This window comes from Mauremys reevesii, linkage group 23 (assembly GCF_016161935.1).
Source record: "Mauremys reevesii isolate NIE-2019 linkage group 23, ASM1616193v1, whole genome shotgun sequence".
Taxonomy (NCBI): Eukaryota; Metazoa; Chordata; order Testudines; family Geoemydidae; genus Mauremys; species Mauremys reevesii.
Genome location: NC_052645.1, coordinates 16,111,928 through 16,139,223, shown reverse-complemented (window position 1 = coordinate 16,139,223; position 27,296 = coordinate 16,111,928). Strand labels below are relative to the sequence as shown.

The following is a 27,296-nucleotide window of genomic DNA, read 5'->3' as shown; positions in this document are numbered from 1 at the left end:
TTTCTACTGCAGTAGCGCCTAGACCAGGACAGGGACCCATTATACTAGACTGTACACGCACAAGAGAGATGCAGCCCTTGCCCTGCTGAGATTACAGTCTAAGGCCCTGATCCTGCGATGGGCCCACTTCGATCCCTCATGGACCAGGGTCTGCTGGCAGCCATCACAGCGCAGATTCTAAGGCAGGACTGCCACTGGTGCCTTTCACAAGCACAGGAATTCTACCATCGCCCTCCCGTAACATCCAACAAGCTGGGGGGTTTCCCCCGGTCTACTTCAGAGGCGCCCCTGGGCACACGTGCACCCTCGCTGGTCAGCCTCTAGGAAATGAGATCAGCATGGAAACTGAGCCAAGCTGGGTTTAAACCCTGGGAAATCACCAGGATAAGAGAGGGGACGTAATCCCCAGTTGACTTGAAAAATAAATCCTTGAGCCTCATTGAAACAAAAGGGCCATGTGTGCCCGGGGGGGTTCTTCCCAGCTGCATGCTTTCTATCAGCTGAGTTCTCACAACTCAGAAACTGTATCCGCGCTGGAATGCCGGGGGAGAGTTACGGCCGCTGTGCTAAGAAAGACCATTCAACGGCCCAGTTGTTCCCCGGCAGGGCCGCAGCAATATGTGACGACAGTGCAGCACTGGCTGGGTGGGCAGGTGTTCTCATCAGGTGTGCGGAGGAGTCTCTCCGGGGGTTGATTGCCCGCAGGGACAGGGGATGTGAGTCTAGAGGAGGGGTGCGGAGGAGGAAGAACTGAAAGCTAGAGGGAGCAAGTCTCTTTGTTACAGTCGGCATGATGAGCCTCACCATCTTCTTCCGCTATCACTGAGGCAAACCTTGGACCTGCTTGTGGACTATAAAAGGGCTATTTTCTAAACACACCAGAGTCTCCAGTGGAAGCCTTGAGGGCCCGTGCTGCAGCAGGACAGCGGAGAGAGTTCGGGAGCTGCTCGCTGTCGGATCTGAGGAAGATCACAATGCAACGTGGCCAGATCTCAGCCCGAGGGAGTTAAGAGGTTTTCTTTGCTCTTGTCCCTGGGCGCCTGTCACGGTGATTTCCGTTCTAGCATATTTACTCTTGGCTCCTCGGCAACAGGAATGAAGCTGATGGTTCCTAGATACGTTTGGTGACTCAAAGCCTCGTGATCTGCTGCGTGCACTAGTGACAAAGGGTGACGCTCACCAGACTTGTGTTGGTTCCAGTAAGCTTAGTGGACACAAGTTTGGCTGTGGCGCTAAAGCTCGACCCTTATTCTTCATTAAGCACCTGGGCCCCCCTTTCCTTTCCTTCTCTGCCAGGCCCCTCCTCGGGTGTGATCCTCCAATATGCCTTCAGCTTCCTTCCCATCCCTCAAATTGGGCCCAGCTCTTCCCAATGCACAATTATCAACAGGCCCTTCCACACAGGCCACTCCTACCTTTAATTAGCTCTCTGCAGGGCATGGTAGTTCTGGCAGATTTCCAGCCAACCCAGAACTGAAGCTCTGTGCACTCCCATGTGCACTGCACCCTTCAGAGGCCCCTCGAGGTGGGATCTTCACCTGAAAGTAGGCTTGAAGGAACATGAGGCTCCCTGGGGAAACGAAGGGGGGGGGTCTTATACTGGGAAGGGCGTGAGAGGGTCCAGGGAAAGTCAGAAGCTTGCTGAACAGGTCAAGGGAAGGGTCAGAGCCCTGTGGAAAGTCAGGGAGAAGAGAGTCTTTCTTCAAACTAATCTGAACATTGTAAACCTTGCAGGTTTTCCTGGCTTCAGTCCAGGGTCTGGGCAGAAGTTTGGGCTGGTTATGTTTCCTGAATTAGGACAGATAGACGCACACGGTACCAACAAATGAAGAAGGCAATATTTCCATGAGGTTTGATCTCACTGACGCCTAGGCTGTCATGACCCACCCAGCCCACGGGGAGACATTTCCACACTGTGGGACATCAGCCGAAGCCATGTGAAAGCATCTGCCGGCAGACCAGCCCTTTGAGAGGAGTGGAAATGAGGTTAAACTCAGGTATACTTACCAAATGCCCCCACTGCCCGGGGTCTGCAGGGAAATCAGCATTAAAACAGGTTTCAGGCAGTGTGGTCTACTGGGTAAAGCACTGGACTGGGATTCAGGAGACCTCGGTTTTATTGCTGGCTCTGCCAGTGGCCTGATGGGTGACCTTTGGCAACTCATTTCAGCTCCGCGCCCCAGTTTCCCCATATGTAAAATACAGATAATGATACTGCCTTTGTAAGATCTACTGAGGAAAAGTGCTCTATAAAAAGCTGGGCATTAATTATTACATCAATTTTCACTTCCCTCTGAAACGGGCTGGCATTTCCTAGATTGCTAAATAGAACCCAGCCCACGTCATCCTGCCATGTCCCAGGTAACTGAAATCTCACTAAAAGAACAGGAGTACTTGTGGCACCTTAAAGACTAACAAATGTATTGTAGCATGAGCTTTCGTGAGCTACAGCTCACTTCTTCTTCGGATGCATAGAATGGAACACACAGACAGGAGATATTTATACATACAGAGAACATGAAAGAAAGAAGTATGCATACCATACCAGGAAGTCTAATCAATTGAGATGAGCTCTTATCAGCAGGAGGGGAAAAAACTTTGAAGTGATAATTAAGATGATGGCATAGAGGTGTGGAGAGAACAACACATAGGGAAATAGAATTAATTAGTGTAATGAATCAACCATTCCCAGTCTTTGTTTAGGCCAGAAGTACAGAGTAGTCCTACTAGGACAGGCCTAAACAAAAAAAATAACAAAACAAAACTAGCCATCACCAGCCCCCCTAAAACCTCTCTCCAGCGCATCATCATCATCCTATCGTAAATCCTTAGATGATCCCTCCAAAGATGATCCTTGGGAGACACAGCTCAGGGGGCCACAGACAGCCTCCAACTGGAAGCAAAAAACCTGCAACCAAACAACCGCAACCAACCATACAACATACACTACAACTCTTATCCTTCCACAAAGCCCCAGCTCTGCTCTGTCCAGCATCCATTTCAAGTGATCCAATACACCCATCATCATCATCATCACACATCCCAGCAGCCACAGGGCATCACCCCCTGCCTGCTGCTATATGTGCCCATGTGCCAATGCCATGCCCCCATGCCCTCTGCCATGTACATTGGCACACAAAGAAACCAATAATAGAAAAAAAAAAATGGAATCAAACATACATCAACATCATAACATTCAAAAAACACTGGGAGAACACTTCAACCTCACTACCACTCAACAGACTCACTTGCAAGACAAAAACAAAAAAAAAAAAAAAAAAAAAAAAACAAACAAAGAGAAACTGCTGAACTCGAATTAATTAATAAATTAGATACAATTAACTCTGGCTGGACTGGGAATGGTGGGGTATTACACTTATTTATTATTATTTTCCCTATGTTAAGTTCTCCTCTCCCTTCTACATCTCTATTTTAAGTCTTACTTTCAAATCCTTTTTTTTTCTTTTTTCCTCCTGCTGATCCTGCTCATGTTTTTTTGATTAGACTTTCCCTGTCTTCATCTCTTTTCTGTTCTTTCTACTGTTCTGTATTGTCTGTGTGTCATGTCTGTGTGTTCTCTGTAGCTGTCTGAAGCTCAGAAAAGCTCGTAAAAGCTCAGTCTAAATAAAATTTATTAGTAGTTTGTTGTTCTTTTTAATTGCTTCTTTGCTGTAACAGCTACTCTGGCCTGAAATCTCACTGTCATTCATGCTTGTCACAGGGTGATGTGCTCTGAACTAAGAAGTGGTAGGAGCATTTCATAGCAGATAATAAAGAATTTGAACTAAAGTATGTTCAGAACCTGTCCCGTTCCTGCCCTGTCTCTCCTTCTCCCGACACCTCCCACAAAAAAGAATCCCACTTTTGCACGATGACCACAATAAAAGGCTTCGTGGCAGTTAAAAGGAGAACTGCAAGTGAGACGTTCAAGCTTTTTGAGGAAACTCTCCATGTTTTCTGGTGGAACATTCTGGTCATGTCTTGCAAATAGCACAAATTCAACAGAACAACTGCGGGGGAAGAGGGCACAGTCACTGGCTGACGTCAAGTGGAAATTCTAGCTTTGTAGAGCTAAAAGACAGAAAGATGAACCTCCCAGGAGCCACCTGCTTAACCCCTGACAGGTGCTCAGAGCACGGAATGTGATCAGCGGTGGCAGAGCAGTAATGCCTGGGGATGTTACAAAGTCACGTTCTACCCCTTTCCCAGAAATGGTTCTCCAAATTCCTACGTACAATCGGGCTGCAGCCTCACTGAGCAGGAAAGAAGCAAAAACCAGATGTCATGGGTGTTTTAGAGGAAATATTCCTAAAGGAGTTAATGCTTAAAATCCCTAGTTTATGACATTGGGATTCTTCCGAGTAAAAAAGAAAGCCATGTAGACATAGTCAATGCATTTGTGAGCTCTAGTGCGAGTGTGTTGGCTGGTGGTTAGCGAAAGGGGCTAGGACTCCAGGGTTCTAGTCCTAGTTTGTGGGAGGAGAAGTGGGATCTGGTGGTTAGAGAAGGGGATAGACAGGGAGTCAGGAACTGCTAGGTTCTATCCCTGATTCTGCCACACTGATTCTATGTGAAAGTCACTTAATGCCTCATTTTACTCACCAGTGGTTAGAAGAACTGAAGGAGCCATTGTTTTCATTTGCATTCTGTGTCAGAAAGAAACATCTGCCCTCCCCCCCTCTAAAAGAAAGTTTGGAAGTTTTCAGAACTGTCTCTCCTCCAGGGTCTCCTACCTGGATGATTCCCTGTTCTGTTCATTCCCTCTGAAGCACCTGGCGCTGGTCACTGTCAGAGGACAGGACGCTGGGCTACATGGACCATTGGTCTGACCCAGTCTGGCCTTTCTTATGTCAGGTGGCTGCAGATCCTGCTTCTCCTCTCACTTAGGTGCAAACTGGGAGAAACCCAGCTGAAGTTACAGTGGCGTAAATGAAAGGAGAGTCAGTCCCTGGGCCTCTATGTATATTACAACTTACACGCAGAGCTGTACTGATGTTATGGCACTTCCAAAAAGAGCCTATTGTCAGCTGCTCATTTACCAAACAATCTGGGCTAGAATTTCCCACGCCGAGTGCCTGCCTGGGGCTGAATATTGTGAGCGGGGTTGTGTTGCCTTGAGTCTGTTCTATGTGGGTCTAGCCACGGGAACGTGGGTTGGCTGGGCCCGGGAGGCCGGGCAGGGGGTGTGTCCCTGGAAAAGGGGAGGTGATAGGGAGAGAAATTAAATGCAACCAACCCAGCCTGCAAACGGCCCATTCATTCATCCCGCCGCTGCCTGGCTCCAGCTCCGCCCCGGGCCCCACGCTCGGAAGCTCCCTCGCAGCACCATGGCCAAAGGCAAAGGGGCGGAAAGCGCTTCGTCCACCGGGCTGCTGCAGCCCAGCCTCCTGCAGCAGGGCGAGCTGCGGCGTCCCAAGGTGCGGGGCGCGCGGGCTGGATGGAGCGGGGCGGCTCCCGGGGAAGGGAATCGAGGCTGGTGCGGGGCGGGGGGGTATAAAGTTCCTCTCCGGGAGGGAGAGCCCCGGGGGAGACACGGAGCCGGCCATGGGGCGAGAGCCGGCCCGGAGGATGCGGCTGGACGTACCGGTGTGTAGCCGGGTCGGAACCGTGGGGAGGGGGCCGGCGGCTGCTCGCTGGCCGGGGATGCGGGGAAGCCCCGCTCGCCCTTGGCCGCACCCGGCCGGCTGGAGCTCGGGGATCGGGCGCGCCGCTGGCTCCGGCCCAAGTTCATTCATCAGAGGCCCGGGCAAACTTTTCTTAAAGGAGCCGCGTCCTTTCTCCGCAGCCGGTTCCCCCCGGGCTGGAGGCGGCCGGGCGGGGGTCCTGGGGGAGGCACAAGGCGATCTGAGACCCTCCCCGCCAAACCGCCTCGTGGGTAGGGGGGCTTCAGGGCTGCTTGAAAACGACCCCCCCCCCAGCTCATATACCTGGCCCGGCCCGGCTCGGCTCGGCTCCAGAGCCCCTTGGGGCCGGGATCGGGGCTGCGCTGGGGCCTGAGGCTCTGGTCGCTGGTGGCCCGGGCTCTGGGGCTTTGTTTGCATTGAGTTTGTCTCTGGACAAACTCCCCGAGGGGGGAGTGGAGTGTGTGTGGTGGGGGGGCGGCTGTGTTATCACCCAGCCTCTGGGTGCACCAGGGAACGGTGTGAGGTGATTCCCTTTCACAGCCAGAGCTGGTGTGACACTGGCCTGCTCCTACCTAGCACTAAGCGCTTTATAGACCGCTTGTTATCTTCCCGGAGCTCTGCACACAGCATCTAATCCTTGCAACAAACACCCCTGCCAAGTAGGTAAACACCATCCCCTTGATACAAAGGGGGAAACTGAGGCACCTGCCCAAGGCCACACAGTGACTCACCATCCCAGCCTTGCCTGCTTAGCCCTGCGGACAATAGACTGCCTAGCTAGGGGTGCCAACCCTCCAGAATTGTCCTTGAGTCTCCAGGAATGCGTCCAATTGGCAACCCCGTGCTGACCAGGATTGTCTGATTGTTCACTTGTATTCCCTGTCTGTCTGTTTCTGTCGTCTCTTGATTGGAAGCCAGGACGTTTTGTTCTGGGTTCGTACAGCACCAGGCGCGATGCGGCCCTGGTCCAATAATAATAACGATTCTCTCCCAACTGGCCTGCTGGGGGTATTGCCAAAGTCCGTGTGGTGTGTCTGTGTTGTGTAAAGTGGCGAACTAGCAACTTCATCCCCAGGAAAATTGTTGAGGCATCTTCTTTTGCTCCTGGCATTGCCACTTTCCCGTGGGAGAACTCTGCGTGTGCCATCAAATCTCCTCCCTGTTTTAATTAACCCAAATGCCCCAGGGCTTTGTCTGCCCTCTCTGTATGTTTCGATGCAGCTGTAGCTCCAATTTGGTGATGGTATCAGTTTGCAGAATTAATTTTTGACATCACGCCTGTCCGTAGCTGGCCTGGTGGCTCTCTGCTTCATTTGCATCTCCTCCCCAGGGGACCCCCCCATCTCTTAGTTAAAACTCATCATTTTGAGAGGGCCGCACAAACCAGGGCAGGGAGCAGGTGCCCTGGTGTGACGCTCCGGATTCTGAGGCTTTCATTGAGAGGCTGAGGAATTGCACACGCATCGTCTGTCCCTTTTGCCTGCGGATCATTGTAGGTTCAGAGGCTCCGCCAGATGTGAGAAGCGAATGGAAACCGCTCTGGCTTATTCTGTGTGATGGGCAAACCCAGCCCCCTGTTAGCTGTAAATCTGGAGGCGCTGAGCCCGTATGTTCACTTAAACAAGCAGTTAAATACAGTCCAGCCTTCTGGAGTATGAGTAGTGGGAGAAATTATTTGGATGCTGCTCGACTCTCCCTTGAATTCCAAGGCCTCTGTTTAAAGTTAAGGATCTGGCTAGTTGGAGTGGATTCTGGATGAGGATGAGGGAACGAACAGCCTGGAAGGGATGGCCGGCCAGGCTGAATTTAAGCAGGGGATCTGAGCAGTCTGTATTCAGTGCTAGCGGGGCCTTTAAAAGCCACTGAATCAGGCTGTTGAAATCTGCTCTCTGTGCTTCCCTTCCTTGGCACGTTCAGTCAGAAGCGCTGATCGGTGACCGTGGAAGGCAGTAAGGTCTAGTGGTAAGAACAGGGGACCGGAAGTTAAACGAGCAGAGTTGGGACAAGCTCTATATTGTCCTGGATAAGTTGGCACCCGTTCACCGTGTCCTCGACTGTCAAACCGAAACGTGAGGGGCTGTTCCGTTCTTTACAAGCGAAGTGGAGACCTGTGAGCAGGCGGAGCCTGGAGGGCTGTTTGTAAGCTCTGTTGTGGTCCTAGATTGTAGGTGGACGTGGGGGAGCGATTGAGGGAGGGGGAAGCTCCCTACACTTGGTGGTTGTTGCTCTGACTTTCTAGGGCCAGGCCTACTAAGCTGCTGCCTTTCATTTCTTTTGCAGAAGGAAAGTAAAGAGAAGCTCTCTGTGTGCAGCAAACTGTGCTACGCCGTCGGCGGCGCTCCCTACCAGATCACTGGCTGCGCCCTGGGATTTTTCCTGCAGATCTACCTGCTGGATGTCGCACAGGTAATTCTTTCAGCCAGGCTGGCTTGCCTGGCGCCGAGTAGCCAGCGTCGGGGTGATACCTGGGGGCTCTGGATGCAAGCGTGAGATTCTCTTAATCCAAAACGCATCCAGTGGGATCTAGTCGTCTTACGTGGCTATTTTTACTCTGACTTGATCTCGGGACACGGAGCTTAGCAGGCTTATGGTCTCCTGTCAGCGGAAGCACTGGATGGAGAGAGATGGGGGGCGAGGTTCCCTGATGGGCTTTTCTACTTGCCCAGCAGACTGAGGTTCCCTCTATGTATAAAGCAGAGCAGGTGCCTGATGAGAGAGATGCCCCCAGGCTGTCTGGCTTATAGCTGAGGCGCTTCCTTTCCTAGGAGGTGTCGCATTGAGGGGTGCAGGTGTAGGGGCTTGCCATTGGCTTAATCAGCTGACTGCTGGGAGGCAGCTGATGGTGAGAGATGGGATTTAAATACAGGGTGCTCTTGTGATAGGTGAGTTCAGAGCTGTGAGTCATATGGAGGGGAACTCCTCTCCCTCCCCCCACCCCCCAGGGCTTTCCCACACAGTAACTTTCAGTGTTATCTTAGAATGAGTCCCAGATTAGCTCTGCTCCCAGTGCTGTGTCCCTTTCAGATGGGCTTTTAGCAGGGAGCGCCCTTGGTGGGGGTGGGGGGGGAAGTGACCTGAAATTCAGGTGCCTACATATGGATTTAGGTGTCAAACTTCAAGCCAGAAAATTCTGCTCTGCATTTCTAAAATGCTCACAAATTCTCCTCCAGAAAAAAGGAAGCCTGGATCAGATTGGAGCGATTTCTTCAGCGGGCTTAGAGCTGGGTTCACAGTTGCTAGCGTTGGGGGGCAATGTCTCCTGGGTTTTTACTCCCAGCTTTGCTGCCGATGTCCTGTGTGACCTTGTGCACCGCTCTGTGCCTCCATTTTCCCCATCTGTAAAATGGGATAATACTGACCCTCCTCTGAGTGTTAACATCTAATGACATCTGTTATGTGCATGCCAAGTAGGAGCATTGGGCCGAGATGCTCTTCTCTTTCTGGTGCTGATGGAGGGTCTGGTGCTGGGATTGGTATCTGCAGAGAGCTCTATATCCTGATGGGATGGTAGGTGTGGGTTGGTAGGGACGCTGTTGCTGGCCATGTTTGTGGCATGTTCTGGATGTAGCTAGGATGGAAAGGTGATGGCTTCTCCTACATCCTTGTCTCCGAATGGGATTGTGGGCAGGCCAGGGGACAGACTTAAGCTGACACAGGACACTGGAGGTGTTTAGTTGGTGTCTGTTGCAATGAAATTGCCAAGAGTTTAGTGTGGAATGGGTAGGATGGGATAGACTGAAATCCTACTTCCAGCGGCAGGCTGCCTCTACCAGCCCCTAGGGTAGCCATCTCAGAGGGGGAGAAGGGTCAGATACTCCCCTTGCATCTAAGCCACCCTGGAAACGTGTGGAGGAGGGGCCCATGTGCACCTGCTCCATTCCCAAATGCTAAAGGTCGAGGCTAAGATCTTCAGGGAAAGCAATCAGCCGGGGGAAGGGGTTTTGACAGCCTCGGGGTCATGGGGTCTCTGGCTCCTTTCCAAGGCTCTCCGAGTCAATGCTGTCCTCTCTTTCTATAACAGCTGGACCCTTTCTATGCCTCCATCATCCTCTTTGTGGGTCGAGCATGGGATGCTATCACCGACCCCATGGTGGGCTTCTTCATCACTAAAACCCCCTGGAGCCGCCTCGGACGCCTGATGCCCTGGTAAGGGAAGCTTCTTGGAGCTGGGGATTTTGAGGTTGGGGCTCAGCAAGGACTAGCTTGGGTTCCCTGGGACACAACGGCAGCAGGGCCCTTCCAGGTCGGCTTTAGGATCCTGGGGACTTTCTGGAGAGTAGAGGCTCGCACTGGCTACCCTGCATTTGCCTCTTGCGTCCCACTTGGAGGCCTCAAAGAAGGGTTAATGTTCTCCCCGTGTTACATGTGGGGAACCAGAGGCGCAGAAGAGGGAAGGAACTTGCCTGAGGTCGCACCGAGAGTCCGAGCTGGGAATAGCTCTCAGGTCGGTGCGTGTGTGCAGTGAGTGGAATGGAACAGACGCTTGGCAGTCAGCAAAAGGCTGAGTAATCCGTAGATGGCTTATAAGTTGTGAAAGATGCCTGACTGATGAGAAGAGGCCCTGGGGACAAGGAGGGAAACTCTGGGTCTTTAGCCTTTCCGCAGCCTCCAGATAGGTGAGAGGGGAAACCTTGCCGTGTGGGAATCCGTGAACCCAGCAATCGATAGTTAAGTGGGGCTCGCTCTCCCAGAAACGACTCGAGTTCCGCTGCTGTGCTGGAGGCGCCGTGCCGTGGTTATCGACCCACGTGCAGCTGAGTGGCTGGAACTCCCTGGGGTGGGGCCGGGGGCAAGGACTGGCAGCTGTGCCGAGCTCTGTGGCCCTGAGCGATAAGAGAATGCGCTTCTGGTGGTGGGCACGCTCCTGTGGGGGGATCTTCGGGGTGACTTTTCTCCCTTCCCCCTCCAGATCCCTTGTGACAGCGGTGGCCACTCCTCCCAGCTCTCCTGGGAAGGGATAGTCTGAGCACTCAGCTGGCTCTTGATAAGTCAGACCCTTGATTATTTGTGGATTGTAGTAGTGCCCAGAGGAGATGCCAGTTGTGGACAGGGCTGCCCAGGGGGAGGGGAGGGCAATTTGCCCCAGGCCCCCCAGGGGACCCCATGAGAATATAGTATCTATAGTATTGCAACTTCTTATGGAAGGGGCCCCTGAAATTGCTTTGCCCCAGGCCCCCTGAATCCTCTGGGTGGCCCTGGTCGTGGACCGGGTTCCATTGCGCTAGGCGCTGTATGAACACAGGGGACGGGAGGGAAATGAGATACGGGGCTGGGGGACAGAGAGAGCTTTGTAAAGTCAGCTGCGGGGGAGGGGACACGTGTCTGTAGATTGGCATGTGACTCGTCAGGCGGAAGGCACAGTGTGTTCTTTTGTCGCAGGGCTGGGACACGTTGTCGTTGGGGTGGGAGGAGGGGAAGGTTCCTCCGGCTTGTGTATTGAGATATATACACACACACTCTGCAGCTGGTGAGACGTGTAAGTTGGTACAGCTGCTTTTATTGCCACCTGCCCTGGCGGAACGGGGGGCGCGTCCCCATGAAGGAAACGTACAGAGTTCCCCCCTCACTGCTCATGACTGTTCGGCCGCGCTAGCAGACCCGCGTGTCTGATCCACGTGGTTTCTGAAAACCCTGCTACAGATCAGTGGACACCAGGGTTGCTACCATTGCAGGAACTGAATCCGTGTTGGCAGCGGTGGGGGATTTCCAAGAGCTGTAGCCTGTTCTGAATCCTCCTCTTCTGAGACGCTTTTAGCTGTATGTTCTTCTCCATGGAGCTGGTTGGGGGTGGGGAGGAGTCTGGATAGGACATCGAAGATTATTCAAACCAACCTCACCCCCATCCCAGCATGCACTGGGCCTGAGTCCCCTCTCATCCGTGTAAATCAGGAGTGACTCCACTGACAGCAATGAGAACTGGGGATGTAAAACCCATGTCACTGAGAATAGAAACAGGTCCTCCACTTGTCACTATGGGCTGCCCATTAGACCCTACTGTCTCCGGGGGACAGAGCCGCAGGGCTTTGTTCAAATACGCGTGTTGCGGGGTGTCAGGCTTGGCTTTTTGTCCAGACGGGTTTCCTGGCAAATTTGCCCTATGCTGGGAATGAAGCAGTTGGAAGGTGAGAGCTGCCTGTCTCCGGAGCAGCAGGTGGCATTGCAGGATTGTCCATCCTGGCCATTCAGGAGGGGGTGGTGTGTATGGGGGAGGGGGTGCAGCCAAGACTGTTTCTGATGCACCTGTTACTTCTGCAGCCAGGGTCAGTGGGTTGCGGAAAGTCACGTGATTTACAGCTGATTCTGCAGGGGGAAAAGCAGCAACTGGAGACCGGGCCTGAGTTGGCAGCAGCAATACGTGTGCTCTCCCCTGGCTAGATGGTCTCACTTTGCGTTTCTCTGCCCGCCCACTTTGGCAAGCGGGACTGTAGGCACTTGCACGGACCGGATACATCCAAGAGAAGCAGGGTGGGGATGGCTCAGAGGACTGAGCGCATGGTGAGGGGAGGCAGCACCTTCCCTCTCTAGGAGGCCGGGTTCTAGTCAGCTGCAGGGTGCTAGCAACTGAAAACCGTGGCTCATTGGTCTCTGTGGAATGAGCTGGTCATGCAGGCAGGTATCTGCTCACAGAAAACAGCACTAGGGGTCGGCAGAGAAATTAGGGCTGTGTCCGGGGGCACAATCTCCACCTGCTGCCTCTCTGGGTGAGCCATGCAGTGTTCGGAGGCTTGGCCTGCATCTGCCCTGTGGCTAAAGAGCAAACGTCCGTCTCCAGGGCAGTCGATCTAGCACCTGGCAGCATTGCTGGATGTCAAGTAGAGAAGGCAGGTGGGGGTGGAGGAGATGGGGAGGTGGAAATTAGCGGGACTGGTCCTTTTCCCCACAGGCGGCGGTGGCATCCCTCTGCTCCCTGGGGTTCTAATGGAAAAACGTGGTGTCCTGTTTTTGTTGATCTAAACCAGGCTTCACGCATAGACCAAAAATAGTTTCCCTCCCCACTGCGTGTGTTGTGAGGTCTTAGGAATTGGAGGAATGGCTGTGAGTGAGGAGCGAGCAGCTATCTGGGTGGGCTCCAAGGCAGAGCTGGCAGAGGGCTGTTCTTTAATAGCTCTGTATTTGAACATCGAGAAATGCTTGGAGTCCTCTGGTGTGCTCCAGTCTCATGCCTTTAAGGCTGGGCTTGGGGAGAATGGTCACAGGGGACTTAATATTCACATTCCACTGAACGATACTTGCACCCTTCCAATTGTACTGGGCCTTGGAATCCTGCCTCACTGCTACGGCAGGGGAGCAGCATGTCTGCTAGTTGAGCATGGTGGTGTCTATTCGTGGCTTTTACACGTGTTTGCTCTGTGTCGTTGGGCAAGTAGCTGGGTGCCCGACTGTGCCACCTTTTGGTGACCCTAAATAGCTAGAACTATAGCCCGTCCCACTGACTTAAATGGGACTCCCTGAGCACGGGCAAGGGTGGCCCAGCTGGGGCCCTCTCTCACTGTGTATCTGTTTCCCTATCTGTAAAATAGGAATGATATTTAATTTTTCATCCATATAGCCCCGAGATCTCTGCCCGGTTAGTTTGTATAACTTGCTTTTAATGAGCCCTGATCATCACCCGTCAACATCCTCTTATAACCTGCTTCATAATAAACAAGGCAGATCTACCAAGGAATTTATTGGTAACTATTCTAAATATTACCCCCAGCTGTACCCTTTTAATCTGTGGAATAAGGTCCACTTGGTGGGGACATCTGGCCGTAATTCTGCTGAGTGTGGTGACAAGGGGCGGTGCTTGTGTCCCCGGAACCCAGGATAAAATTGTAAGCTATACAATGGCTTGATAGTTCACTTACCAAAATAAAAAAATAAAATAAAATGTCCCTCTCTGGGGCCCTCTTGTTATAATTTTGGTCTCTTAAACTTGGATTCCCCTTATGCTCCCCTGCGCCCCCAAATTCATCCCACGTGGATTTCCTTCTCTGTTCACTGAAGTCACCCTAACAGCTGTGCCAGCCCGCAATGTGCTCCCTCTGATCCGAGTGCCTTGGGCTCTCAGCACCCCCTTTATTTAAGAGGCCCTGTTGCAAACCTCAGTTGCAGATAACTCAAGATCCTGTGTCCTATCCCCAGACCGTGGCTAGGGAAATGATTCTGCTCAAGCAGAGGAAACAGTTAAAGATTAAGGGCGGGGGTGGGGGGTGCCGCTTTTAGAGGAACATGCCATCCCGACTTGGCCAATGGGGAGGCAGGGTGTGCGGCATAGCATGGTGGAGTCTGTTTCAGATGTCTCAGCTTATTGCAACAGTCCTGCTCAGGGGTTACTAGGAGTCAGTCTCCTGGTTGGAAGCTGCAGCATGAGTGGTGGCTGCGGGGTGGGAGGCAGGGTGAGCTGATCTACTGATTCCTTAGCTACCCAGCCCACGCACATGACTCTATTCCCAGGTGTCCAAGTAGTGGGGGGGGGCGGGGGGGAAGTCTGCCCAGCAGGCATCCGAAATGTACCCTTGTTTGTAACTTTGCAGCACACCCCTGCTGCACTGCTGGGGTGCCCCCTCCGCAGCAGGCCTGGGAATGTGTTTGCTCCCAGAGCTTCGGATCTGCGTAAAAGTTTATGGAAATTCTGAATGACTCAACGTGCCCGAGACGCGATAGGAGAGGAGTGGCTGCCGGGCTCTGTGCTTTCCACGGCTTCCTGGCCTTGTCATCACACTCTCGCCTGCTCCCCGCCCCATGGAAATGACCGACGCAGGGAAAAATGTGAATGTCGGGTCATGTATTTCCCCCTTTCTCCCCTCATGTGGCTGCTGTAATGTGCGCTTAGATACAGTGTCTCACACCCTGGGAGTTTAAATTTAACTCCCTGTCTTGCCATGTCAATCCAGAAAGGAAAGAGACCCGTTCTCCTCTCCGTACTGCAGGAAAAAAGAAATCCGGATCCTCTCTCAAACTCCTCTGGGATTGTAAACGCCATGAGGCTGGGACTGTCAATTGGCAAGGGCAAAACCTGGCCCAGTGAGGCAGAGTCTGATGGGGGGCTTCTAGGTGTTCCCACAGCCTGCGTGTTTCAGTCCATTTCCCCATGGGACTGACTTAGTCTTAGCTGCAGCATTCGGGGTGGGAGTCGCTTTACTCCAAAGAAGAAACTGTTCCCTTTCTCCCCCCCCCACACATTATTGGAGGGGCCATTCAGACCTTCCCAGGAAAAACTGGGATGGATCAAGGTACCAAATTCCTGGGGGATTCTGCTTGGCTCTCGCCTTGTGGGTTCTTGCTGGTGGTGCCGTCCTCCCTCTGAACCAGCTTCCCCCCGCCCCATCCCACTCCCCTGTGGGATACAGTGATACCGAATGGAAACTGGAAAGGCCTTATCCCTGTTACTGCCTGACCTCCAACGGGCCCCGGGAGCTGTCTGTCAGTCCCTGCGGTGGAGGTGACGTTTGGGTGGGGGGACAAATCACTCCCTTCGCCTGATTGTGAGGTGGGAGGACCCCCCACCCTTGCCCTTCTCCTGATGTGGGGAATCTCCTTTGCTCTCTCTGGGTAGGTTTACGCTGGAGGGATTTTTACCTCCATTTCCTTAGTCGCCAATTAACATTCGCGCCCTTGTAAAGGCTGGACGCTCCCCAAGCACTTGGTCCCGGGGACAGCAATGTGTGTGACTCAGCCGAGCGAAAAGGATAAAGGTTTGGATTGGGGCTGATGGGCCGTGCCCAGCCTCCGAGCTGCTGCAGTATCCCCAGGTAGTGCCAGCCTGCTAAGCTGACTGCAGGGTAGAGGGGAGGATTTGGGCTCTAAAACCAGCTCCCGTCTCTTGTTCTGGCTAGCGGTGAGCGAACCAGCTCCCTGGAGCTCTGCTGGCGGGTACTGTAGATGTAGGGAGTCGCTCCCGGAGCCTGACGCAGGCTTCCTGCTTTCAAGTCCACTTCCACCTCCCTCTCTCCCCACTTCGGGCCGGATCAAAGGAAGGACCCGGCTAGTCTCTGGGGTCTGAAGATGAACTTTTCCTTTGCTAACCGATGTCTGTCTCTGCTTGGGGAAATGGGCCTTATCCCGCCCTCCCTCAGGCCGGAGGCTTGATTGGTGTGTAAAATACTCCGGGATCCTTGCAGCTGTGCCCTGCTAAGACAAGCCAGGCTGCTTGCTGCTCAGCCTCCGGGCGACTAGGATGTGGAGGGAGGGTTTGCTGCCCGAACTGGTTCCTCCACCCTTGCACCTCCCCCTGTGCAGAGCACTGCTCGGCTTAGATGAGAGCCAGGGACAGAAGGAGAAAGTAAGCATGGAAATGGTGCCCTGTCCCTTCATCTTGTACAGACGGGATGGGCAGGGCAGGATCCAGGCCCCAAGGAGTTTCAGGGTCTCTCGGACACTGATCTGCCTCTGCTGGGAAACCATCTCCTAGCTGCATGTGCCGTTTTGTAACGGCAGCATCTAGAGTCTTAACTGGGAGCAGGGCCCGTTGTGGGCTATGAAAGCAGGTAATGGTCCCAGAGCGCTTACAACTTAACTCATTTAAACATGTTCTGTGGGAGCAGATGGGTTCTCAGCTCCTTGCTGTGCCCCATCCCTCACCCCGTTCCGGCCCCGCATCATTTCACCTCCTCCAAAGAGACAAACCGTTGACCTGACATCCCCTCTGCTTGTTCGCCCAGCAGCCCCATGCTGCTCCAGGCAGGGGATTTGGTCTCCGAGATCAAAGCCTTTCTCCGCAAACCTCAGTCAGGGCTTTATCTCTTGGCTCTCTTCTCTCTCCCCATCTCGAATGTTCTGTGTTTTAAATAGCCCCTTTGTGGAGAGGGCCGGGGGGCTGCGATCAGGATTACAGCACACAGTTTAGAGCAAGTAGGGGAAAGATTTAAGACCAAGTGCTTCAGAGGAGCCTAAGGGGTTTAGGTGCCCAGATCCCTTTGAAATTCAGTGACAAGTGCCTAATTGCACATTGAGTTGTGAGCCAGCAGTCAGGAAGGGGAATCTGCCTAGGAGGTTGGGTCCTCAGCCACAGTACCGTATTAGGGCATCATGGGACCAGCATCCTCCCACAGGGCTCATGTGATGTGGCATTCAGCAGTCTCTGGCTTCGGGTTAACTTGGGGTAGTGAGGTGGCGGCAAGAGGAAAGCATCAGAGGACATGATCAGTCAGGCTGGAGGACCCTGTTAGAAGCGCCCATGTCCCACTCTGCCCGAAAAGCTGCTCCTGTTTGATTAGATACAGAAATTCATATGGGCCTATCTTCTGCATTTCTAAGTACCTACCCCCATGAAATGGACCAGTGGTCCAGCTACTAGACCATCTTGTCTCCAGTGGTGGTCAACGCAGGGTACTTCAAAGCGAACTCCCTGATGTGATGCGCCCAGTTGCACAATATTTTTCCCAAGGACTGGAACTGCTTCTTGGAGTGGCTCATGTCCTGCGGCTTGAGGAGCAAGGCCCTTGTATCAGCCCAGCTGCTGTGAGGGTGGATGCTTGTCGCTGTTCATGCTGATGTGTTTTCTCTCTCTCATTCCCCCAAAGGATCATCTTCTCCACTCCATTCGCTGTGATCTCCTACTTCCTGGTATGGTTTGTGCCAGACATCTCGAGTGGCCAAGTGATGTGGTATCTTCTCTTCTATTGCATGTTCCAGACCCTTGTGACGGTGAGTCCACCCTCCATGCACACAACTGGACTCCTTTTTTTTGGGGGGGGGGGGGAGAAGCCAACCTTTTCTCACCTGCCCGATGGAGCCAAGGAGTGGTGCCACAATGGCAGGGTTGGCACAAGCCACCCTGAAAGGAGTGAGCGGCTGAGAGCATCCATAAAGGCTGTCCTTGGACCACCAGTGTCATCTGGGTTTCCCGCCGTCCTGATTATACAACTCACAGACTTGCCTCTGGCCATGGGGCCAGCTTGTTGGCTGATCTGCTGCGGGGACCGGAGAGGCGAGACAAGTCATAGCTCATCTCCTCCTCCCTCCAGCAGTTTGGGGGACCCCTCCAAGGCCAGCCCTGGCTGGGGTGGAGCATTATGGAGGGGAGCGAGGATAGTCTGTACCTGGATGGAATTTCCTTCCCGCAAAAGAATCTTCCAACCCACTCGACCTATGGTCTGCTGTCAGCATCTCATTGTGGTCTGTAGCATGAATTCCCTTGACCTCCATGAATGTCTTTACCCCGAAGGGTTAACTTTCTCTCTCTTCCCATCCGCCCCGTTTCTCCTTGCAGTGTTTCCATGTTCCTTATTCAGCGCTCACGATGTTCATCAGCAGGGAGCAGAGCGAACGGGATTCCGCTACCGCCTATCGTAAGAGCCCTTCCCATCTCCCTTACCATTGCAGTGTCAGTGCTTTTCCCCCTCCCACGGCTTGGGTGCAGCCGCAGAAGTGTATATGCTCCCGGGGTTTGGCTGCTGGTCGCTGGGAGGCAGCAGGGTTCTCCATTACATGTGCAGGCGTGTGGGGTGGGGATGTTCCCTGCTGCTGCGGGATGTGTATAAGATCTGCAGGTGTACAGCCATGTGTCAAAGCGTGTTTGCACATGTACACATTAGCAATGAGGATCCTGTTCTGAGAGTCTTAGCTCTCTCAGATCCCACTTATTAGACTAAAGGGACCCTTGGTTTAATAGCCACGTCCAACCAGCCTCGTGGCATGAGTCTGTCTGGACGGGACTCTGCCTGCTGGTACAGTGGTTTGTCCGCTGGAGAGCACAGTGGCTAGAGCAGGAGACTGGGAATCTGGAGCTCTTGGGTTCTGTTCCCAGCCTTGACGCTGAGCGGCTGTGTGACCTGGGGCAAATCCCTTCCCCTCTCTGTGCCTGTTTTCCCTCAATGGGGATACCTTCCTCCCATAGGCTTAGAGATCTAGAGAAGCGACTGCTCTCCTCTCTGGCTGGGTGGGCACAGTGCGTCACTTGATGACTTTAACGTTAGGAATGTGTAGACATCCAGATGTTTGCCTCTGGAGGAGCAGGCATTAGCAACCGCTCTCCTCACTCTGCTGGGCCAGGGTGTTGACGCGGTAATGACCCGCCTGGCTCCTCTGTTCAGGTATGACGGTGGAGGTGCTAGGCACCGTGCTGGGCACGGCCATCCAGGGGCAGATCGTGGGCCAGGTGGACACGCCGTGCATTCAGGACTCCCGCCTCCTTGGCGTGTCTAACTCCTCGGTGGCCATGGAGGAGGTGAACGTTACCCGTGATGCCGGCTCCCTCACAGACACGGTAGGTCTGTGGCACCCTGGCCGCTCATCCTCCCCCTGCTCGGGGACTCTCCTCTTTCATTGCAGCCTCTCCCGCGCTGCCTCAGCCGGACTCTGGAGGCAGGAAAGCGTGTGAAAATCATGTGCTGAGTCGCTTTGCCCTGCCTCCAGAGAACTCCCTGCAGCCTGAGGCTGGGTCCCACTAGCTGCTGTGTAATTAAGGAACTTAGGGGTACCATAGGAACTTGGGGGTACCTATCCCCGTGCAACAGGTATGGAGCTAAAACACAGTAGAGCCTCGTGGGTCATCGGAACTGGATTCAGTTGCAGAAGCAAATCCAGGTGCCTGTAGGGTGCATGGTCCCTTCGTTTATGGTGAGAACTGGCTGCAGAGAGGGAAGCCCATTGTTCGGGATCCCCTGGCGTTATCAGGGGTGGAGCAGGGAGCTTTTTATGCAGCCCCATAGCACAGCATAGACTCTGCCCCACCCAGTCTGTAGCGAGAGCTCCGTCCGGTTCTGCTGGCGCTGGCACAAGCACTACACTGGCTGCGCCATTGTACCAAGAGTGGCTGGTAGAAGGGGCCTGGCGGAGCAGCCTCGCTAACTGGACCTGCATCTGTCTTGCACAGAGAAACGCCTACATGATGGCAGCGGGAGTCATTGGTGGGATCTACATACTCTGCGCCATCGTCCTGTTTCTGGGCGTGCGGGAGAAGCGAGGTGAGTGCGGGAGGTGGAGGGAGTCCCTTGCGTTGGCATTTGCAATGTCCAGAGTCCAGAAGGGCTTTCCAAGCAACAGACCAGGCTGGACCCTGTACGTGGGTCATCTCGCCTGTTTCAGAGGGGTTAGAACAGTGGATCCTTAGCCACAAGTCTTTCCCCTAATCATATGGGCAGAAAGTGGGGAACAAACCTGGAAATTGGGGAAATTGCAGGAGATGGGAATTCCTTTTACAAGCTGTCATCACCTGCTTTAGGCAAAGCTGCACCCAGGGTCATTCTCGGGCTTTAACCAGCCGGCCAGGAGCAGACGACAATTTTTTATACTGAACTCTTTTTAAATGGGCCCCTTTGTGAGCCAAGTGCCTTTGGACTGAAGTCACCCAGGCCTTTCAAACCTGAGCTGTGTTTAGAAGGCACTATCTTCAAACAGCCCCTCCCCTGGCAGGCACTCTCCCTGCTATGCTAACTGAACACATCCCACGCTGGCTCCCAACCCTGCTCTTAGGCAGTTAGTTGGGATCTGGGAGGGAAGTTCAGCTCCGCACGAACTGGGAACGCTGCCCGTCCCGCGCTGAACCAACATGCTCCAGTATGAAGAGCAGAGACCAGGGCGCTTGTTACACAGATGAAGCCCTGGAGGGGGTAGGGTTCCATTCGAGGGCGTGGGCTGGGGAGGGGTGTACGGCGCGAATGCAAAGGATCCTGTCCTGGGCTTGATGGGTTCTTGCCTTGGTTTATTCACCCAGTTCGATGCCTGGATCCCAACTCTTGCTCCTCCCACTCCTCTCTTCCAGGCTGGTGCTGTTGTCACCTGCTTATCCGCCAAAACTAGGGCGAGTGGGAGTCCAGGTTAATGTAAACCAGGATAGGTATGGAGTGGGGGTGGGGGACACACAGCTTCAGAGACCCATTTCTTGTGTGTAAACCTCCATGGAAAGACTGTGTCAGTGGCAAGGTGGCACAGCTCACTGGAGAATCTCAAGGGGACCCTGTTACTGCAGGAAACCATCTGGGAGAACTTGTCTTCCTGCCTAGTATTTACACGTGTCAGTGTTTTGCTGCCTGGCTTTGGCTGACAATGTCTGGCCTCCAATATGCTGGCTGGACTCAGGCTATTCCATAGCTGTGATAATGGCATTTATGGGATTTATTTCTGAGCCCAGCTGGGTTTCATCCCGCTCTCCCCACCCTTAACAGGACACTCTCACTGGAGCAGTGCTCTACTGATCATGGGACAAAGGGGAGCAGAGATCTGGGTGCCAGGGATTTTAGAATTTTAGTCCCAGCTCTGCCACTGGGTTGCTGTGTGGCCTTGGGTGAATCACTTAACTAGTCTGTGCCTCTGTTTCCCTATCTCTAAAATGGGGACTTGCCTCACAGGAGTGGTGAGGATGGGATGTCTCATCGTACTTGGGAAGATCACTGTTACGGGCGTCAGCGGAGGCTGGCTAATACTGAGTCTCAGGGGTGCCTTTTTCATACCCAGTGTAGTGCAGTAATGGGCCCCCTGACTGTTATAGCACTGGGGCCCGTTATGCCAGGCTGCCTAATCACCTGCTGATCCTGCTCTGCTCCCCAGATGCCTCTGAGCTCCAGTCGGATGAGCCCATCTCTTTCTTCCGGGGGCTGAAGTTGGTGATGAAACACGGTGCCTACATCAAGCTGATTGCTGGCTTCCTCTTCACCTCCCTCGCCTTCATGGTGAGGAACTGCCTGGGGAGGGACCATGTGGCTTAGAGCCCGCCCGGAGGTGGGAGGAAATGCATGACTGAGGACTGTCAGATGGACCTGTAGGAGAGCAGGGGGGTGTGTGTGTGTCAGTCAGATATCAGAAATCTGCACAGAGGCAGATAACATCAAGGTGGGCCGTCCGCCCTGATCGGAGGTGAAATATGTGCTTCTCTTCATGCTGCTGGTAAACATGGATTGTGCCTGCTCGCTCTTTTCCTCTGCTCAGGGAACTGATGGAATCTGTATTCCATCTTCCTCCTGTCTCCAGCACAGCGATCGGTCCCCTTCCCAGCACGATGCGAGTGCCGGTACCTGTCCTCCTGTGACCTAGGCCTGTTAGCCCTTCTTTGACCCTGCCGCTCTGCTGGCCTGGGTCGTATTTACAGATGTGTCCGGACAATCTCTGCCCAGAGAGGGAATTCCTGAGCTGATGCATTGAGGGCAAAGGGTGTTGGAATCTTAGACCTGTTTGCTGAGTCCCCTTGGAAGGGGTGGGGGGATTTCCCTCCCGCTACAATACACTCAAGGCCTCCCTACAGCAGCGGCTGCGTTCGTACAGCCCCGAGCACATCTGGGCACTGGGTCCAGCTAGACCACTTCAGCGTTTTCCCCGTGGGGTGGGTCTGGGGGCTGCAGGGAATCCCGTTTCTCTGTGGGAGGCTGTTCAGTGCATTTCCCCCCTGGAAGGGGGAATCTCCCTGTTCCGTTCTGCTCTGCTGACCTCCCGGGTCTGTTTCCTTCCCCAGCTGCTGGAAGGGAACTTTGCCTTGTTTTGTACCTACACCCTGGGATTCCGCAACGAATTCCAGAACATCCTCCTGGCCATCATGGTACGTATCGAGTGTGCGAGTACGTGGCACCCCTCCCCCGACCCTGCCTGCCTGGGCTAGGCGGACTGTCAGCCCTTGGAGGTAGCGAGACTGTCTGTACAGCGCCGAGCACAATGGGGCCCTGATCTCCCTGGGTCCCTAGACAATACAGTAATAAACATGAATAATAATAATAATAATCACTGTCCCCGTCACCTGGCTGTCTCCTCCTTTCTATACTCGGGAGCCCACTGGTTGGTGGGGGCAGAGACTTGACTGTAGTGGTCTGAGAGCCTGAAGCCGAGATGGGGAGCCCCAGGTGAGAAGCCGGGTGGTGAGGGGAGATCAGGGCTGGAAGAGCCTGGCATGTGGGGGAAGGCGACTGGAGGTTGCCTCAGGAGTGGGGGGAGGGGTAACAAGTTATTTAACGTGGCTCCTGGAAAGACACGGCCAGTTGGCAAGAACAGCGAGTCCTTTGTCTGCATTTGAAGCCGACCATGAAAGACGGGAGAATAAAAGCCGTGCAGGCCCTTTGTCCAAACCCTGCCATGTTTTTTCTTTCCATGGCGAGGGGTGTGGGGGGAAAGAGCCCTGAGTGGTGGCTGCAGGGAGGCGCTGAATGGAGGGAATGGAGCGGATTGTCTGGGAACCCTTTGCATGTTGATAGAATGGGGGAGGAGGCTGGGGGAGCATTGTGGCGTGAAACACTTTGCCCTGCCAGAAAGGCAGTGAAAGAAAGAAAACCCGCCCCTGGGTCTAAGGAAATGCAAGGGCTCGAAATCAATGGAAGCAAGAGACCAATCCCATAGCCGAATGCACCTCCCTGGCCCCACGAAGACCCAGTGCCTGGTCTAACCCAGGATGTTGGTCGTGTCTGGCTGTAGCCTGTTGGGTCTCTTCTGTTCTAGGCTGGCTCCCAGCAAGGCAGGGGCTGTCTTTCTTCAGAACAGCCTGGCAAAGTCGTCACAAACGTTCATCAGACCTGGTCCAGAATAGACTCTTACAACACTTGCCCTCTGAGGACGAGTGGACGGGCTTTGCAAGACTGCTTCTGTAAAGGCGCTGGAGCGAGTCTAGGTGGGCTTCGAGAAGGTCCTTTAGAGCCAGGATGGTCTTGTGCCTAGAGCCTTGTGTGGTTGACTGAAACACCTGAGGGGGCTCCGAACCACAGGCAAAAGAGGGTCCAAATTCATCTGTCATGCATCCGAGCCTGACCTCAGGCTGACACCCCAACCAACTCCATTCCTGCTGCATTAGAGGTTAACACCTGTCTGGTGGACAAGGCATCTATGGAGACTGGTTGGCCTGAGTCATGTGTCTTTTCCCCTCTCTCTCTTGCAGCTCTCTGCCACCTTGTCTATCCCCCTCTGGCAATGGTTCCTCATGCGCTTTGGGAAGAAAACTGCTGTGTATGTTGGGATCTCGGTGAGTAAGTCTCCTGGGGTAACAGAGAGGGGCAGAGAGTGGTTTGTTGCTGTGTGCCTCATAGGGAATCCTAGCAAGTGGAGGCGAGGAAAGACCAGAGCAGGGGATCTAAACCTCACCCCTCTAGGTAGCAGTTCCAAATAGGGTCAGGAGTGATCAGAAGTTACCACCATCACCTGACATTCATTCACTGGCCTCTCTCTACTTCTTAGTGGTGTCACAAAGGGCACTTCTTGGTAGTCACGGCGGAGAGGCCAAGGACAGACTGGGCCATGGAGACTGAATTATCCTCTGAGCCTGGGAAGTGGGCCCTCCAGGGCACGGTGTTGGTGGGACAGCATTAGAGAGGTTGCGTTACTGCTGCCTATGCTGTGGGTAGATCCTACCTATCAGCCAGCACCTCCAAGTGCTGAAACTCACATGAGAGGGAAGATGGGGGGAGGCCAACGGGCTCGTCAGGTCCATCTTGATTATCTGCTGCCCGGCGGGTGAGGTGACACCTCTCTTCTTTCCTGGCTCTGCAGTCTGCCATCCCCTTCCTCATCATGGTTGTCGTTCTGGAGAGTAACTTGATCGTCACCTACGTTGTGGCCATTGCAGCTGGGATCAGTGTCGCTGCTGCCTTCCTCTTGCCGTGGTGAGTGTGAGGGCTCCGGGCTCAGGCAACCACAGAACTACGATCCCGCGTTGTCTATCACTGCTAGGCTGGTAGACACCTGTTGATGCACAAGCTGTGACGTCTGGGCTGATGTCTCTAGTGCTGGGCGTCGGATCCAGGATGAGGAGATTGCTGAGGTCTTCAGCCTTCTCTTGTCAGTACGCGGGGCATTGTGGGCCTTTTCAGTATGAAGGTGAACCCACAATCTATGGCCTTTTCCCAAGTCTCTGCCCCTCTGTACCATTATTGGAGGGGAAGTAACTGGAAGTCTGTAATTTGCGGGTGGGGACCTCCCATGCCTCTGCTTTGGAAGGGGAAGTGTGGGCTCCACTGAAGACTTGATGGTCTCCTTAGCCTCTGTCTGAGGCTCACATACTCTCCTCTCTCGTCTCAGGTCCATGCTGCCAGATGTCATAGACAACTTCAACCTCCAGCACCCAGACTCCCGTGGCCATGAAGCTATTTTCTTCTCCTTTTACGTCTTCTTCACCAAGTTCGCCTCCGGGGTGTCTCTGGGGATCTCCACACTCAGCTTAGAGTGAGTCCTTTCAGCACGCCGAGCCTGGAGGCAGGGGGGCTTGTTAGGAGAGCTGGTAGCTGGAAGAGAGAAGGAAGGCTTCTCTCAGACCCTGCAGTCTGGAGCTTCTCCATTTTTAGCTACAAAACCACGAAGGGAATTGGGATTAGATGTCCAGAGGCTGGCACTGAAGGCAGCTCCAGGTGCATCTCCCCTGCAGCTTTTGTGGTAGGAGGGAGGCTCATTCCAAGTTTGCAGTGACCGGCTAAGTGGCTTGCTCAAAGTCACACAGGATGTCTGTGGTGGAGCAAGGAGCTCAGCCTAAGCCCCAGGCTGACACCCTCATCACTGGGCTGGCTTTCCTCCATTGCTCCATGAGGGGGATGGAACAGACCGCATAGCTGGGAGCTTCTAGACCACGGCGGCTGTTGGCTTTGGGGTTGGAGGAGGAAATGCTCCTTGCTAGATGGAGGAGGGTTGATGCGATGCTAAAGCAGCGAACGCTGGCTCAGCAGTAATTTCCCTGGGAATCCTGATCTATCTCATGGCCGTTCTTCCCCTGAGAGGTACCTCTGGAGATCTAGGACTGAGCTGGTGTGGAGAGAGGAGGCTGGTAATAGCCTCACGCATTTCCCTTGCTTGACCGTTCCTGTTCTCTTAGCTTTGCAGGCTACAAGACCCGGGGCTGCTCCCAGCCCGAGGAGGTGAAATTCACGCTGAAGATGCTGGTATCGGCAGCCCCGGTGGGACTGATCCTGCTGGGCCTGCTCCTTTTCAAGCTGTACCCCATCGACGAGGACAAGCGGAGGGAAAACAAGAAGGCCCTACAGAATTTAAGGTAAGGGCTGGCACGGCCCTCTCCGTGCTGCGGGGGAGGGACTGCGCTCCTTGAGTTAGGCAAGTTCCAGAAGAGAGTGATGAGGAAGGGCAATGGTTCTCACTAGTGCCCTGACCAGCTGCAGTGCTGGGAGAACCTGCCCTGGCTTTGCAGGTGGCTAGTCCTTCAGCCCATAGGAGCTGACCATCTCTCCCATGAGGATCTGCACTTCCAGCTAGCCTCAGCACACCTGCAGCCCTAACGCACGGGTGGCTGTGAGACCCTGCCACACTGCAGGTAGCATCTGAGGGCTGCAGCGCCATAAGATGCCAGGGGCATAGCGTATCGCTAGAGGTGGAGCAGGACTCCCCCAGCCGCGGCGCTGCCTCCGGTACATTGCTGTGGGATGGTAAAGTACTGCAATGAACATAAATACACGTGGAGTGCTGGGCATTGCCTGTTCCTGTGGCTGCGGTGGTGCTGCTGCCTGGCTTTCCGCTACGGGAGCGGACGGTCTCTGCTGCTTCCCCCAGGCCTGGCTCAGGGCTGCATTTACCGATTTGGTGGCGCCTGAGAGGTGTGGGGTGTGTGTGGAGGGGGGGGGGGAATTGGCTTTACAGCTGGGCCTGGGAAACGAAGCCTTTCCCTAGAAGGCCCCTATTTCAATCTGCTCCAGGACCGTGTTGAGAAAGCTGTTGAGCATTTCACAACCATTCGGTGGCCTTTGTTACAAGGGGGTCGGGCCTCCATCCAGTTCCTAGTGGAGGGAAAGTTGTCCACATAGCAGAAATGGCTGCTGGTAGTCTGGGCAGAGGCCAGGGGCTGAATGGGGCTGGAGAGGGGAACATACAGTTCACTCCAGAGCCTGGAGACGTTGGCAGCAAGTGGGGAGACTGGCCTGATTGTTCCCATCCTGCAGCGAAGAGGAGGGCTCCCTTCCCCGTAATGATCCCTCGCTAACCCCCTCTGGCTCGCTGGCCCTCGCTTTCGAGCCCAGGGCACTCTCTGCCTTGGGATACCAGCTGGAGGGAGGGGGGCCATTCCTGTCTGATGCCCACCAATCCTTCCCTTCCCAGGGAGTTGGAAAACAGCAGCGACTCGGACTCCACGGAACTCGCCAGCATCGTGTGACCCCGGCTCCCCTCCATCTACTGTTTATACACTGGGTGTCTTCGGGACCTGGACGGGGTCGCTGCCGAGTAACCCCATTACCCGGAACTCCTGGAGATGCTGGTGATGTGCTACGCGGGGCTTTGTGGAGCATCTGTGGTGAATGTTACATGGGATCTGCGGGCAGTGGTCTCAGGCCATCCATGGGATCCATAGAGTGCCGGTAGTGTACGTTACACGGGATCTATTCAGCACTGCACTGATGTGCCTCTTAATGAACAAACACTACGCCAGCCTGGCCCCTGCAGCGCTGTCTGCAGAGCATAGCAGCCTGGGCCAGGAAGCTATTGCTCGTAACACACAGGAGACTTGTGCGTACTGTCTGCCTCTCACACATTGATTTGCCTGGTACTGCAGGCACTGAATATGGCACAGATCCTTGCAGTATTGTCTCTGGATCACTCGTGGACCCATGTGGGGCTGGTAGTGTACATTACACTGTTAATGTGAATGAGATGAAGGTTAACTCACCTGTACTATCTGTAAAATAAGGACACTAATGCAGAAAGAACTGTTTTTTTATAAAGTCTAATTAAGTAACTTAATGATGTTGTAAATAGAAATTATTTTTCCCTATTTGTATATGTCTGTATGGAATCCAAACTGGAACTATTAATATTAATTTACATAAAAGTGGGGAAATGTCACCTGGA

The 27,296-nt window shown here is 53.9% G+C and overlaps 1 protein-coding gene and 1 long non-coding RNA gene across 3 annotated transcripts in view; one reads left to right on the top strand and one right to left on the bottom strand.

The window, feature by feature from the left end:
- Positions 1-5,712, bottom strand: part of LOC120389149 — a 17,266-nt gene extending 11,554 nt beyond the window's left edge. Inside the window, exon 1 of the long non-coding RNA XR_005590784.1 lies at positions 5,585-5,712. This is a non-coding gene — a long non-coding RNA (uncharacterized LOC120389149). The remainder of the gene's footprint in view (positions 1-5,584) is intronic.
- Positions 5,245-27,296, top strand: MFSD2A (major facilitator superfamily domain containing 2A). Of its 2 annotated transcripts, none has more exons than XM_039511454.1 (14): positions 5,245-5,417; positions 7,905-8,030; positions 9,646-9,770; positions 17,129-17,252; positions 17,818-17,896; positions 18,641-18,813; positions 19,423-19,513; positions 21,096-21,217; positions 21,994-22,077; positions 23,398-23,481; positions 24,006-24,118; positions 24,534-24,677; positions 25,318-25,494; positions 26,550-27,296. In XM_039511454.1, the coding sequence occupies exons 1-14, from the start codon at positions 5,328-5,330 to the stop codon at positions 26,602-26,604; spliced, it is 1,587 nt and encodes a 528-aa protein (XP_039367388.1). In that variant the 5' UTR covers positions 5,245-5,327; the 3' UTR covers positions 26,605-27,296. The 2 variants fall into 2 exon arrangements, with proteins under 2 accessions (XP_039367388.1, XP_039367389.1); XM_039511455.1 differs by lacking the exon at positions 5,245-5,417 and adding an exon at positions 5,527-5,586.